The following is a 16,172-nucleotide window of genomic DNA, read 5'->3' on the forward strand; positions in this document are numbered from 1 at the left end:
TCTATAGCTGGAGCTTTCAGACCAACTCCTTCAGGGCTTGCAACTGCTTAATATGGTAATGATGGAAACCTGCTTGTCTATATGTCGAAGGTAGATAATTGCTTGTAAATTTTTATTTACAGGGAGTGATGCAGGAAATAGTAATATTGATGTATCTTTTTTAACAATGAATAGATGTTATGGCAAAATTTATTAAGCATGTTCCTTCCGGAGTTCCCTCCAGCCTAAATTTAATATGTGAGTCTATCTAAAGAAAGAAGAATTTACAAGGGTGTTGTCAGTATTAACTGATAGTTATGGAGTTCTGAAGATGAAGAGTGCTGTAGTATAAGTGAACATGAAAATTCTAATTTCTAATTTGCCTGCACACTAAGAATGTTGCATGTGTCTGGTGCTGAAATTTTGTCCCATGATAAAACACAGATTATAGCAGGTATTTTACCTTCATGTCCACCTTTCTTTCCCATTTCTAATATCCCAGCCAGTCAGTATAAAATAAAATTTGTTTACATAATATAGCAGATGTGGGTTTTTATGTATGCATGTTTGTTTTTACATATTGCCATGCACTAAGTGCATAATGTGCATGTCTAGGAAATTATAGATATATATCAATGCAGATAAGTGATAAATCACCATGTAAAATAACTGAAATGTTAAATAAATTCTTGCCTTTTTGACCAATAGAAAAAAATCCAGGCCACAGTTTTATTATTCCTAGCAATACTGCTTACAGATCTATTGAGGATAGTTTACCCCCCTTGCAGACTGGGGCTAGAAAAGACATGGTAGCAGAAGAGAGCTCTTTATGACAGTGTTTTGTCTTGATAGTGAGAAAACATGTAAACAAGCTATGAGCTTTACTAGGAAATGTTAAAATCTTACACAAGTATTTTTTGGTATATCACAAATAGAATGTCACAGAAAGAAGAGGTGTGTTTAAGAAAGAAACACAGAATGTTCTGGAGGTTCATGCCATCTGCTCGCTCTCGTTCTTGGTCATTCTGCCAACTTTCTAGCCCTGAATATAGTTGTATGGAATTGTTTTTAATTCTCCCTTTTATTTCCTCCCTCAGACCATAAAGGTTCAAGAAGGCCTGAAAAATTGAGGTTTCAAATGTCACTGTGCCAAGAGGAATGTTGTCAGAAGAAAGACCCTGGGTCTAGATCTTCCTGGGCTTCTGATCCATATCAGAAGTCAGTACTTCTGACTGGAGATCCAATGAACTCAACTCTAGACTGAATAAGCAGCCTTAAGTAAAACAGCCGTATTTGTGCCTTAGCTAGGAAAGTACATAGCCCTTTGAATGAGAGAAGAGAGGAAATTTTGTGTATATATATTTGTTTTTTTCCAGGTGGTTTTGGTTTACATGACCTTGTCTCTACATATTCACGCTGTCTTAATGCAACAAGCTGATACAATCTCTTTTAGAAAACACTGACTCCATTTTAAATGTTTAGTGAAGTACAAATGTAGCTTTAAGGCCTTTCTTTTGTATTCCAAGATCTTGATAGCTATGCTCTCTTAAAATAAGGAGAAAAGATTCCAAGGCCTTCTTCCTGTAAATGAAAGCTTATTTTGGAAGGGGAATTCTATTCATTCCAAAAGATTTTACTTGTTACTTCTGGATCTACTGGCAAAATTTTTTGACTTGTCTAACTATTTATTGAACTTTATTCAACTATTTATTGAAACTTAATGAAAGTGAATTTAGGAGCCAAGATGTACTGTTTTATATGCAGTTCTTGAAAAATTGTGTTTCATTTGGGAGAGATGTTGAGTAAATTGCTGGAAGTGTTAGTGGTCTCATATTTAAATCACTTAAAATTTAAAGTTTGGGGGATCACAGGTGTTCAGAAGTTGTCTTTATAGTAGAAGTGCGTTGGAACTCCACGAGAGCATATGAGAAGGGAACAAGCTGTAGTTACTGGCTGCAAGTATTTGTGCTTGCCAGGAATGATCAAGTTGCTTTTAATTGCAACCTATTCTGACACTTAATTGATTGGATTGGAGGAAAGGGGAGAGGAAACGAAACACACAAATCAACAAATTGAGATCTTTGCTCTCTCCCCCGCACCCCCAAAAGCTTCCAAGAAGTCGCCCTATGAGCTTTGTCCTTCAAGTCCTAACAGCACACACTGAGTGAAATATTTAAAGTGAAAGAAAAGGCAAGAAACCTTTGGTAGTTTAGGATTTCTAGGATTTTTTTTTCTAATTTCAGTGTTATATTTGCTGAAGGAGAGATCAGTTAATGATTGATATTCTTCACATTCTTTCTGAGTTGATATATGAGTAACAGTTCAGTGCTAGACAGCGAAGCTAATTACCAGAAAATAGTTGCACTAGAGTTAAGGTGATATTAGGATGTGCTCTGCTAACTTCAGACTTGAGAAGCATGAAGAGATCTGGTTATGAGGCATCTCTTTGGCATTGCTATTCACTCTCTCATCGCCTACATATAATCAATAATGTACTTCATTCTGCTAAATCTGCTACACTCATTCCAGCATTTTGTAATGCTTTCATTTCCATTTGTGATGGCAAGAAGCAGTATGTATCCCAACTGCGGGTTAAGAAAGTTGAAGTACAGTCTGCCATTTGATATAGGTTGCAGGTAGGAATCCAAGTATTGCAGGTGGTGGAATGTGCTGCTGCCAATGTTGGCAAAATATCAGTGGAAGGAATTAGTCAGTCCTTACTATAACATATTTAATGGTTCTCAAAGTTTGAACAAGGGCAGTCTGTTCTGTTCGTGTTAGCTGCAGTGAAAGGTTTTGGAAGTTGGGGTAGGAGTGGGAGGATCTGTTGTAAACCAAGGGATTGTGCATCTCAGTGGGTAGGTCTTTTAGAGAGCAGCTGAGAGAAAAAATAAATATAAAACTTGTTACATTGTAATCTGGCAGTAGTTCTTAATTCCTGTGACCGTAATAGGATGAAGCTGTATTTTGTAACTTAATTGTCCAGTTCCTTTGCTTTAATAAATGAACAAATTTCTCTGATGTGTCTGTAACGGTTCTGATATCTGTATCTATAGCTATAGCTTTAGTTACCCTCTTGGCATTACCTCTGAGTTTTAGAACTGTATAATGTGAGTTGCAAGAGTGATAGGTAGGGAAATTGTCATTTAATGAAGATAGTCATTTAGTGCTTCCCCAGTAGCAGACACAATCGCTGAATCATCTCTAGTATCACTAGTATCACCTGAGATAAAAATTTTCAGTCCTTTTCCAACTCTGAGGAAGAGAGTGGTTTAGTGCTGAGACTGAAATACTTTGTTTTTTAACTTCCAAATACAGTTAAGGTGTAAAACTACTATGCTAGAAAACATAGCTTTTTTTTTTTTTCTTTTCCTGAGAAGGCAGAGTATCACTATGAGGAGCTATGAGGAAAAATGGAAAAATACAAAAAAGTAAGCTACAACCTTGAAGGAAATACAGCATATGTAATGATTATCTTCAAGTAACCTTACAAATCTTAGTCTCTCCACTTTATACCCCCTCTCAATTCAAGCAAGAGGTTCCAGCGATTGAGAGGGTATCTTTCCTGAATCTTTTAAAAAATTGTGAAATAAGAAATCATCTAAAATTGGAAATAAGCTTTTATTTTGTTGCTTTTCTCATTGAATGTGTAACATCTAGTGTGTAATGTATATGTTATGTACTGCTTTAAGGTTCAATTATGAGAGTGCTAGTCTTGAAAAATTTGGATATTTGGGGTCTATTGATACTTGTATCTTGAAGTTATGTTAAATCTCTTCTGATTTCCACATGAGACTTCAAATTGATGTATTTTTAAAAGAATAAGTGCATAGTGGGGACTACTGGAGGTTCTGTACCATAAGTACATTTTAAGTAAGGTTCCAGATTATAGTTATTTTTTTGTACCCTTTGTTGTTATGGAACTGAATGGCTAATTTTTTGAATGTTCATTTGTGATATAAATGTTTCCAGTTTCTTGAAGTAATTATTATTCAATCGCTTACAGGGCATTTTTGGAAGATAAAAAAAATCCTAAGAGATTTAGAACTTTCCATATTTAGGGAATTATCATATGCAGGGTTTTTTTTTACTGCAGAGTGTTGATTACAGTACTGTTATTCTTAGCATATGCAACTTTATATACGTATGTCTCTTAGCTTTGCCCCAGACATAGCGATATTCAGGGTTCAGATTGCTGAAGTTTGGGTTCTATGTTTTTTTTAATATACTGAGGAGGGAAAAAATAAGTCACAGTTATGAGAGAGGGGGGGAGAGAGAGAGCACGCACACTCAGGGTGATCCCAAATCTGATCCTTCTTGAAGGTGAAGTTGGACTGTTCTTTTTTTGTTTTATGCCCTGTCCAGCCATCGCTCTTTGACTGCCAGAAGTTTGTGAACTTATTCAGGTGGATGGGCAAGCGGTCCAGCCCAGACCTGAGTAAACTAGAAGAAATCTAGAAGTACCTCAGCCAACAGTGAGGAAAAAATTATATTCACGGCGTCTCTGTAGGAACATGAATGAGCAGAAGTCATTAGCCTATTAATCAGTAGGGCTGTGGTATGCCTGTCAGGCTTCCCTACACACTAGTTATCTGCAGTTCTGTATAAGGTTATGCTAAAAATGTTAATTAATACCTTCATAAAGATTTTGTGCAAGAAAACTAATGAGAACAACGGAAAAAAAAGGGCCTATTTTAATTAAATGCACTTAGTTTCTAGGAATTTATGGTAATTATGGATGAAAATGAGTATTGCTGGCATTATACTGAAGCTGTAGTCAAGGTTTTGAAATGTGTTTAAATTATCATAATTTAAATACATTTTACTCTGTTTAAAAGCAGTTTTACTTTTGACAGATGCTATAACAGTCAACAGGAACTTGAGATAAGAAGGTAGCCCTGATCCATGTAAACTGGGAATTCTTAATAAAAGGTTTCTCTGGGCAAGCTACCTCCAGTCCTCAGGTACCAGTAAAGCTAGTAGAGCCTTTTTTACTTACAAATGTCAGAGGAGTGCTACATATTTAGAGTCTTAATTAAATAGCTTTTTGAAACATTTATGGTAGCTATAAATACTGAGTCATAGTGAGGTCTGGATACAGAGAAAATAGTCATCTGTTCAGAGAGTTTGATCATACAGTAGGAGGGTGTTTAAGTTGTCTTGCATAAGTAGTTCTGGTTGAGTGCAGTGACATAATTTACATGTATATAATTGTGTTAATAAATGTTTTCCTAGCATCCAAATGTTTGGTTTTTCATTCATTGCCTGGTTCGGTATTTACACTTTGTCAGAAATTACCCTATTTCAAGAAAATGGTGGAGTGTGCTCTTTAAAGAGTACAAAAGTCAGCTTTGAGGGTACAGGTTTGGTAGTGTAATGAGTTATATTCTTTGAGTCGTCCATGTACATGCTGGAGTTGTAAGGATTTGTAAGTGCCCTCGGTTGGGCCTTTCTCCCTTTTTAGGGAGCCTTTTGTTTTGGAGAATTGGGTTGGTTTGCAATCTCATTGCTTAAAAACCCATAAACCAATTTCCAGTTTGCTGCCCAGATGGAAGAATCCATCTTTTAAGCTATATTTAACCTTTTATTTCACTCAGCAGGTGACTGTTCAATCGATAGATTAACTTCCCAATACTGGCTCTTTCCACTCAGAGTTTCCCCTTATGTCTTTTTGAGAAGACTTTAGAGTGAATTTCTTTAGCTACCAGCATGTCAGTCACTGAATATGTAGCAGCAAAAAAGGATCGACTTCGTCGTAACTACTGCACTCTTGAAAGATCTTATTTCATTTTCATAACCCATTAAAACAATTTTTCATGTCTGAATGCTTTACTTGCCATAATTGTCTGATTTAATTGTCTGTTAACACTGTATGGAAGACCTCATATTCTAAATTAAAGCACAAGAAACCTAAAATCTTCTGCTAAAAGAAACCTCTCCCCACGTACGCATTTCGATAGTGAGGGTTTTAAATGGAGTAACTTAGTATTATCACTGAATTGGCTCATCTTTTTGAAAATAAAATTAAAATTTTCTAAATAACTAACTTATCAGTTAAATGTGGTACTAACATCCTCCTGCATTAGTTTTAATAGATCTTCACTATCTGCAATTTTGTGAGGGTTCTTAAAGTCCTAGAGATGAGAAGTGACAGAATTTTGTGGAATTTCAGTGTTGCATAAGCTGTTGATGTGACTTGGTCTCAAATTCACTCAAAATAAAGCTGGTTCTTAAATATATAAATAAAGAAATAAAGTCTATGACAACTTTACTTACTTTGCCATTATTTTAAAGTAATATCCTTTTCATTGTTTCAAATAATGGTAATTTCTAAACTCTAGTCTTGAGCTGAAAACAAGAGCATATTTGCCCCCTTATTGTTTTGATTTTTATTCTATCTGGTGCTGTCAGTGAAGCTCTGAGGTCGTCGCTGTTAAATTTCGAAGTCAAGACGAATCCGAGTTGCAGAATGTAATCCGTTAGAGTATAAATCATGAATACTACTCGAGTTAAAAGCACTTTAGGAAGCTTACAATTCAGTTACAACAATTTTATACATTTTCTCCTATTTGGACTGTGCATCAAAATAGCTATTTAAGGTTTAGTATTAACGCTAGTGTATTATATGAGGTTTCCAAGAATATAGTGTTTCTAAACTCATTTGAAAAGAGAACATGTTTGAGCTTTCTTTAATACAGGTATATGCAAAGTTAAAAGTACAAGTAAATAGTATACAGATGTTAGTCTGTTGTCAAGCTAACACTTTTCACTTACTGGCAACAAGGAAGAGTGAAACAAGCTTCTGTATAAATACTATAGTTGAATGGTGTGTTGGAATCTGTAGTTGGAATAGAAATAATGGGAAAAGAATGGATATTTTATTGCTGTTTTTTTGTTTGTGTTTCAGGGGTCCATTCAGTGTTGTACGGCGATGTATCAACAGGGAAACAGGGCAGCAGTTTGCTGTAAAGATTGTCGATGTAGCAAAATTCACTTCAAGTCCTGGATTAAGCACAGAAGGTAGGAGACACACAGACACTGTTAAAAGTTTTGTTTTGGTTTTGTTAACCATTTCCTTGCTTGCTTGTTTACTTGCTCTTTAATAACCTGTCTTGTTTTGAAGAAGTTTTAAAGCAATACGCTATACCTCTAATTTTAACTTGGTTTAACCTAGTGCCAGCATTTCTAAGCTAACGGGAGTATATTAAACTCTTGCAGCCCAGAGGGCACTTCTTGCACAGAAGAGAGATTACTTGCCTGGGGGATTTGTATTTATGAAGTGTGTCAAAGTGCAAGCTGAAATGATGAGAGCATTTGGAACGTTCTTTATCTCAGAGTTTTGGCTTTTTCAGTACTGTTTTGCTCTTTTAAGGTTATCTCTCTACAAGTTTCCACCTCCTGACTGTCTTTGAGACACAGGTTTGGGGGAAAAGGACACCTGTACAACTTAAAAGAAGGAAGATTCTCAAAGTGACTTGAAAAAGTCAGCCTTCCCCTTACATAGTGTGCTATGCTCTAAAACTTGCTAGTCCTCAAGTTACATTTGATTCCATACATCCAAGGAACATCCTTCCAGGAATACTTGCAGCCTCTGTCAACAGGCAGGGCTGTCTCCGTATAGATGACTGTGTTTGGCCTGGTATGAGCATGTTAACGAGGAATTACCAGGTAGAATGTGCCCAAATTGCTGTATAATTCTGTTAGCCTCTGACATTTCTGAATCTGAAAGATTTTCTATATTTGACTACTGAGAGGTGCTGCCAACTGTTCTTTCTAAATTTTCACTAAACGTTATGCTGTTGCAGAGGCTTTTAGAGATAATCATGTTTCAGCAGAGCAATCTGTGTTTCTTAAGGACACTTTTGCGGGCAACCTGTGGAGTTTGGGAGGCACTGCCTGAGTTAAATGTTGCATGAATATGATTATGAACAATGATGGAAAGAGAATGAAGACTATCAGAGCTTGGAAAGAGAGACTTTTAGTGTCGATGGGCCCATTCAAAACTCAGCATGCTTCCCTTCTACATCAGAGTCCCACAGGACCTTAAGAGTCCGAAGGTGCTGAAGACAAGTCCATACATGAATTTCACATGCATGTAGAGCACTAAGAAGTAAGGGCTGAGTATGTGTGCCCCTGCAGTTATGGCTAGATCTGAAATGTCTCTGGAGTGCTTTGGCAGAAGTACCTGGCGTGGTACCTTACATGGAATGGTATGAAGTGTGTTTGTGGGTAAGAACTTTCAGTCATTTGTAACGTATTTACACAAGTTAGTAGTGTATCTCTGTGGCAAAGGCAGCCAGCCACATAGATCAGAGGCAAAAATTTAGTCAGGAAGTCAGAGGAAGTGATTATGCTCTTGGCTCTGCATTTGTTAAGACTGCATCTGGAGCACAGTGCTCAGTTTTGGTTTCCCTACTACAAAAAAAGGAATGAGTTACTAGAATCAGCCCAGCAGAGTGCCCATCACGTGTTCAGAGACTGGACAACTTCATGTCAGAAGAGAAGCTGAGAGAACTGGGTTTCTTCAGCAAGAGAAGGGAAGCTAGGGTGAGATTTTAGTGCTGTCTTCGACTACCTAATAGAAGGGTACTGAGAAGATGGAGCCAGGCTCCTCTTGGAGGTGCACAGTGAAAAGGCAAGAGACAATAGAGCGAATTGCAACATGGGGAAACTCCAATTAGATATAAGAATGCACACTCAGAGTGGTAAAGCTGGCACAGGTTGCCTAGAGAGATCATAGAGTCTGTGTCTTTGGAGTCTCTTGAGAACTGGCCTGGACAAAGCCTTGAGCCACATGGTCTAGTCTGACCAAATCTGAGCAGGAGTTGAAGCTAAGTGACATATCTAAGTCCTTACCAACCTACATGATTCTGTGGTATTAGCACCAAAAGTCTACATGTGATCTGTGCGGGAATACAGTTTTAATACTGTTCAGGGAGAAAATGAAGACTCAACAGTACAATGCTCGAAAAGGAGATAGTTTTGAACTGGTTTTGATACAAGAAAAAGTATCATTCCACTCCCTTAAAGCCTCCCGGAGATTAAATTTGGAATACATTTGAAAAGAAAGACTATTCACAGCTTTTACTGTAGTAATAAAAATAATCAATAAAAACAGTTTCAATTATTTTGAAAAAATAATGATTCAATAGGCTATTATCTGTTCATCAGTTGATACTGTTAGGAGATTTGTGGTATTTGTTAGAGCAGTAACCAGCTTTTAAGGAAAACTTGTAACTAGCATAATCTTGCTTTACAGATGTAACGTGTATATGCACAGACATCTCAAGTGAATTTTACACACACAAAGATGTGTGCATCTTTGCAATAGTTTGGTGATAAGAAAAAAAATACTACGTAGTGATGCTTAGCAGTTAACAAATCTAATTTGGACTAAATTCTGTTGGATTTAAGTATTAGTATTCATGATCTTGCATACTGTGCATCATGAGTCCCTGTAGCATCGTAACTTACCTGTATTATTAAAGTCTATTGACCCTTTGTCACTGCTCAAGTGGTTGTATGATCCTCTAGAATTATGCTGGGTGTTTTACAGGATGACAGACTCTGCCCTATTTTCACTTTCATATTTCAGAGAACCAAAAATAAAAATATACCTCCAAAATGTAAAGTTTTAATTTCTTTAGATATAAATGAGAATATTTTTAATTCTTAATTTTGAGGATTCGCATGGAAGATTACTTGATTACTCCAGTGAGGTCTAGTAAAATAATATTGAAAAATGTTAAGTGTTTTCAGATACAGCTCTCAGTCATCATACTGGTACAGAAATGTGTTAAAGGTGTTGTCCTTGTTTCTGAAACTGCTGTAGCTCACACCATAGTTACTTTTTACTGTTCATTTTTTCTTCTATTCTTTTTACTTTCCGTGACTAATCTTTTCATTTTTTTTTCCCTACATGACTTGTGTATTTTGCCTGGTTAGATATTCAGCTAGAATAGTTACGAGAAGTAGAAACACAAATTTCTTGAGAGAATGTTGATAGGTTCCTTACCGCTTAGTAAAAAATCAATAAACATTATTTGCTTTTCTTAATACTTGATGTCTTTCTCTGAGTATTTTTAAAGCAATTATAAAAATAAAGAGCGGTGTCCTAAGCATGTCTTGTATTTTTTTTCAAGTTTTATCATGTACTAGGATCTGTTATCTGTCATTTTATTTGCGAGAACGTTTTGATCCATGTTCCATGGTTGTTTACCATGATTGTTTCCACCTTCTAATAGAGTAGACAGATCTTATTTACTGGACAAACTGATTGGACAGTTTTATGCCTGTCTGTATAGGTTTGTGTGCTGGCAGGCCACTGCAAAGCTTAATAGAGGAACTGACAGGAGAACCCCAACTGGCTCTGCTAGAAGCAAGTTGTGGAGCCATTTGTTTTGTCTGTGACAAAGGACAAAAGCGTAACGTAGGAAGATGTGTTCTGATTCTTTGATCACTTCTAGTACTCACAGGGACTAGGTAATTGAATGGAAACTAATATTGCTATAGAAAATGCGTCATGGGACAATAATTCCAAATTTTTTTTTGAAAAAAAAAATACAAACTAGCATCAGATTGTTTGTATTCTCCAGAAAGCACCCAATATTTTCCTTGGTGTACTTTCAGATTTTGAGTGACTGTTGTTGTTATTATGATAGTGACCTTGCTCTTGCTTTTCTTCTTTCCTTGCATAATCTATCCTTGCTGCTTGAAAGAGTTGGGTTTTATTTATTTTCATTTGGACTTGCATTCATTAAATTACTTTGTTAGGCTAGTTCATTTGAAAGGCGTTGATTTAAAGCCAGGTATCTTAACCTTTTCATACTGGAAGACTACAGTGAGTCACAGGCTGGACTATTTTTTGCAGAGGTATCTGCATGTAAAACAGCCTAACTGTGGAAGATATGTCCCTACCCTGCAGGTTTTAAATGGTTAAATAAAAATGCAGTGTTACCCTTGGGCGCAATCTGAGTACAAAAGAGATTGTAAGTCTGTGTGTGGCGAGATTTTTTGCAAAGGGGTGCTAAGCCGCATGGAGATTACATTTGAAGGAAGAACAAGGGAGACTCTGCCTTTAATTTGGCAATCGCTACCTACGCGGAACCTCAAGGAGTTGTCGATTCTGTGGTATACCATATTTCACTGCTATTTAACAAAGTGTATATAAATATTTTTTTTTCACTTTTTTAAGGCAAACTACATACTGGGCTTTTAGAAGTAATTTAGAAAAGTAGATCAAGGTACTTTCTTCTGTGTGGTACCATAGCAACCAAACTTGAGCTGTTGTGTCCAGTTAAGGGGCGCCATAATAGTAGTGGGCAGCACTTGAAGATGACAGAATTGAAGTGTTTTTAATGCTGACAGGTAATACAGCAAAGTAATGGGCACTAATTATGGCTTTTAAGACTGAGATTCGGCATGAAGAAAAGCTTGGCCACGTAGAGGATAACACAGCAGGCCACAGGTCACCCAGAGAGGCTACAGAACCTCTGTCTGTGGAGGTTTTCGGGATTGCTACATGAAGGCAGAGCTGTCCCAATCTAGTCTTGGCAGTAACCTTGCTTTAAGTCAGAGTTAAATTGGATGAACTTGAGGGATCACTCATCACCAATATTTCCATGATTTTCTATGATTTAGTCAAAGCAGAAGGAAAGCATCAATACAGATTTTCTTCCACTGAAGGTAGAAATTGCAAGGCTTTTTCAGAGGCGGGGGGAAAAAGGTGCATCAGTTTGATTTTGCTTTATTATCATCAACTACATGAAATCTTTCTAAGTGTTGTAGTCATAATGGTATTACAGGTAACACTGTAATACAGGCACATTCTTGAAGAGTCATTGAAAATTCATTGAGTATTCACTGAATTTTGGTACTGAGAAGACAGTCATCTCTCTATAGACTGCAAAATCTCATATTTAGTGAAACCTCTTGTTAATTTGAAAATGCACAAATACAGGATTTTGAAGCAGATGTGTTTAAAATGCTTGTAGACTCCTGTCACTGTGTCTGTGTTGCTGGCCTTGTAAATATATCTATATCTTCTGTGAAATGTTGAGGTAAAAATATGGAAAGTGTTTGAATTTACCATGTAGCTGTGCTGATATAAAATCAAGTATAAAACACTTTTTATCAGTTTTCATTTCAAGAATCTACCTGTCTGGATTCTTAGCTTAATTCCTCTACTTCTTTCATATGTGCATCACAGTGTTCTGGTTTGGTGCAGAAAATGTTACCTAAGCTTTTCTGAACCTTTGTTTCTTCATTTCAGCTTAATAAAGGATTTCAGTTTTCCTTTTTTTGCTAGAGAAATCATAGGCTCTTTTTATTATAATGTGGCTTCATTAATTTATAATTTCATAAATGTTTAACTGTTCCATAGTTCTGAGTTCTCCTTTTCAAGCATTGTACTGTTGAGTCTTGATAGTTCCATAACTTCTGTAAATGGAACGTCTTTGAAATTAAATATTCTTCTGCCAAAAGGTAATAAAAAAGTGAAACCTTTTTTTTTTTCCCTGAAGGCGTTTCTGCAAGTGTTCAAGCATGTTGACCAGCTAATAGATACAATGAATCACAAGAATGCCTGAAAACATCATAAGGGTTTCTTTTTAAGTAGAAGTGGTACATGTGTGTTGGTGGGGTTTTTTTTGGTTTGTTTGTTTGTGTTTTTTTTGCAGGGGAGGGGAACACAGAATTCTCTTTCTGGCAGTGTATTTTGCATAGCGTTATATTTGAAAGATTGTGTAAAATAAGGCTGTATTTGGTTGGGAAAGAGATGCTGTTTCTACTATGGGCCCAGAAGTAGGATTTGACTAGATCTAATAGTGGGTAAAAAATTCTGAGGTTCACTGGACAAAGGATTGTTGGTTTTACATCTTTTGGAATCCCACATAAAAATTTGATTAAGGAGACGAACAAGAAGACAGATAAAAAAAAAAAAAAAAAAAAAAAGTCTTTCATCCAGATCGTAAGCAAAGAGTAATGGTGTTCAGCAGTATAGTGCTTGTCTCCAAGAGCAGCAGATTCTACAAGCTCATTCACAACAAAGTTGACAACATTATGCTTTCGTTTTCCATCTTCGGAAGGGAAGAAGAATAGCATGTGGATTTGGCATCCTCTAAAGAATATAGGAATATTTACTCAATTTTGGTGAATTATTGCTCATATATAGAGAAAATCTTTAAGTTGTTTATGCACTGCAAACAATTGTTCTTTTTTTTTAATTCCTTCCAATCTATCTCTAAAATACGGAGAGCTTTGTTTCTTGTGTGACTTTAGTCCCTTGCTTTTACTATGTGTCTACTTGCATTAAGCTTTATACAGCCCTGAACACAAAAGGCCTATGGAGGACTGCTTCTCCCTCCCTCTTTTTTTTTTTTTTTTTTTTTGTTAGCCCTTTATCTTTGCTATTTGGCTACACATTGTTCTCTATAATGCAGTTCATCTGTTCTTGATTTTGCTGCAGCGCCAATGCTGTAGAAAAGAATGTTGTGTTTACTGGTTGAAATCACTGTGGGCTATTGCACGGTGCCAGATTAGGTGTATGTTTACAAAACAATAGTGTAAAACTGCTTTTGAGAGTTCTACCATCCAACCGAGCAGCGATATTAATCACCGCATGTCCAATTTGGAAATGTAAGCAGCACCTTTCGGAGGATTCAAGATGTAATTGTATAAAGCTTATGCTTGTATTTTTAGTAATTATTCATTCTAAAAATAACATATTTGAGGAGCAATAAAAACTTCCTGTATCTTGAAACTCTTAGAATGCATCTACTAGTGAAATACATAGTTAATATTGAACAATTTATGAACATGTGAAATGACAAGATCATAACAATATTACTTAAGAAATACTTTTCAAAGCATTGTGATCATTCAAAAATAATGTAAATAGCGTATGCAATTCCATAATACAATAGTTAAAATTTTATTTCAAACAAGAAAATAAAACCTAAATTGATGAAAAAAAATCTTTCAATTTGTAATCATTCAGATTAGTGAAGGTCAGTGAATATAGTTTGTTACTCCAAAGGCAATTCCTCTTTGTATACGTAAAACAGAGCTTAGTTACCATTAGGATTAAAATCATTAGTGAAATAACTAGTATTATTAAATATGTGAATCTTAACATATTACTTAAGAAGACTATTTCCATTATGTCATATCTTTTTTTTCAGAGAAGTATACCCATGTACATTTTATGTCTTTCCAAGCCATAAAGAAAATTTACTAATTGAGGAAGACTTCCATACAAACTTGTACTTAGGCATCACTGCTCCTTAATCTGACATAAAACTGTCTGGTCCTTTATTCTGTTGTGTGAAACCCACCTACATCTAGGAGTTTGCAAACATTTAGAATGTAAATTTCACTGAAAGTTACAATTGAAAATGTTAATATTTAATGTATGAAATTTATTACTTCTTAATAGGATATTTGTATTTAGGAAAAATATGTCTTACCAGGATCATATCTTATATTCAGCATAAATCCTCACAGAACCCAGAAGATAAGTGACAGTAGACACTTATTTATTCCTTAGGAGCAAAATGATGACTGTCAGATACCTGGGACATTCCCTGCTTTACTGAATATATTACAAAGTCTTAGGGTAAAAAAAAATGAACGTGATGCTGCCTTCCAAAGCAAATCCCATATCCTGTGAAGACTGAATAAAGATGACTCCAGTGTAGAAAAGGGTTCTTACAGCTCTGCTGTAACTCTCTCTCTCTCTCTCTCCCTCTGAAAAACAAGCAAAACAAAACATCAGATACATCTCACTATTAATTAAAAATAGGCATTAAAATTGCAAATTATTGTAAGTTTTTATGTACCTTTAATAAATATTTACAGTTTTCTATGTATAGGAGTTTAAGTTTAGTTAAGTGTATGAAATATTCAGCAAAGATGTGTTAAGAATTCTGTTTTGTGTCAGTCAAGTCAGAATTATCTAGGAGGATTAAATGTTTTATGTGTTTGTTGCTTTCAAGTGTATTTACACAGATTCCACAAATGCAGCTTTATAAATTAGATTTAATGCAATTTCTTACAAGTATTAAATGCACATGATTTTTATAATTTTTTTTGTCTACATAGGCTCACGGATATAAATTTTAGGCTTAAGTGAAAATTGTAAATGCGCAGTGAACAATATGCTGTAAATCTAAAAATCACTTTTTTTGAGCGAGTAAATTTGAATGTTTAAGTAAACAAACCCACAGTAGACTGTTCCCTCCAAAATAAGCCAAAAACCTTAAAACATATGCTTCCTGTCTAAACCCTTGCTTTAATTATAACTCTTCTTGCTCAAGAAAGCAACCTGTATAAATTTGTTAAAGAAATCTATGTTTGGGTGGTAGAGTGCAGAAATTACTACTTGTCAAAGGAACTCTGTGGCTACAAGGAGGCAAAGGTATTTTAAGAATGTCCTCCCACTGAGTCTCCAGGTTCAGCAGATGAGACCCTCTCAGCAGCCCTCCTGTGGGGAGCCCGAGTATGGCTGCACTTGACCCTAATCTTAGCCTGGGTCAAAGATTTATGTCTACAGGGCTACAGGTGCAAATTAGGCAAGCAGATTCAGCTCTAATCCGCAGCACAATTTATTGGCGCACCTTCTAGCAGCCGAGCTATTTTTAGATTCGCGTAACACAGCCAAAGAGCTTTCAAAAATTGCACCAGCTACTAAAACTGTCCATTCATCTCTTAAAAGTTCAAGTTTTCAACAAGTTTGGATGTCAATATGAGAATAAACTACTGCATTATGAAGAATAGCTTAAGTCCCAAAGCCTAAATGCCCAGATCACTCTCTCAAAATGAGAGGGTCTCAGTTCAGAGGAATTCCTTTAGCCGCATCCCATCCCCAGGGGATAGTTGTTGACTGCAGACCTGCTGCCTCTGACCAGAACTGGGCTCCAGCTTGGAGAGAACTGTGGGCTAGTTTTATACCCAAGTCTAACTGGGCTGTGGCATGTTGATTTTAGGTATTGTTAGATAGTTATAGATATATAGATAGATATATAGCTAGTTTCATAGATCTCAAAGTAGTTGCCTCAGTAGAAATTGCAGTCATGTTCTTTTATGTGTTAGTGAATTCCAGGTTTCGAAGCTGTTTGTTCGTAATGCGATGAATGTGTTAGGTGGTGCAATCTGCCTTGATGATCCCTCGGCCCTCAGAGAGGGTGGGTAAAGGG

General features: G+C 36.1%; 1 protein-coding gene across 8 annotated transcripts in view; it reads left to right on the forward strand.

Annotated features, from left to right (window-relative positions):
* The window catches only part of CASK (calcium/calmodulin dependent serine protein kinase), a 202,038-nt gene that overhangs the window by 47,251 nt on the left and 138,615 nt on the right, over positions 1-16,172 (forward strand). For all 8 annotated transcript variants that reach the window (XM_088530692.1, XM_088530685.1, XM_088530687.1 and 5 more), the window contains exon 2: positions 6,887-6,999. In XM_088530692.1, coding sequence (XP_088386818.1) covers positions 6,887-6,999 — 113 coding nt within the window. The remainder of the gene's footprint in view (positions 1-6,886; positions 7,000-16,172) is intronic.

The sequence above is a fragment of the Tinamus guttatus genome, unplaced genomic scaffold, assembly GCF_059628265.1.
Source record: "Tinamus guttatus ecotype Peru unplaced genomic scaffold, ASM5962826v1 Tinamus_guttatus_pri_ptg000384l, whole genome shotgun sequence".
Taxonomy (NCBI): Eukaryota; Metazoa; Chordata; class Aves; order Tinamiformes; family Tinamidae; genus Tinamus; species Tinamus guttatus.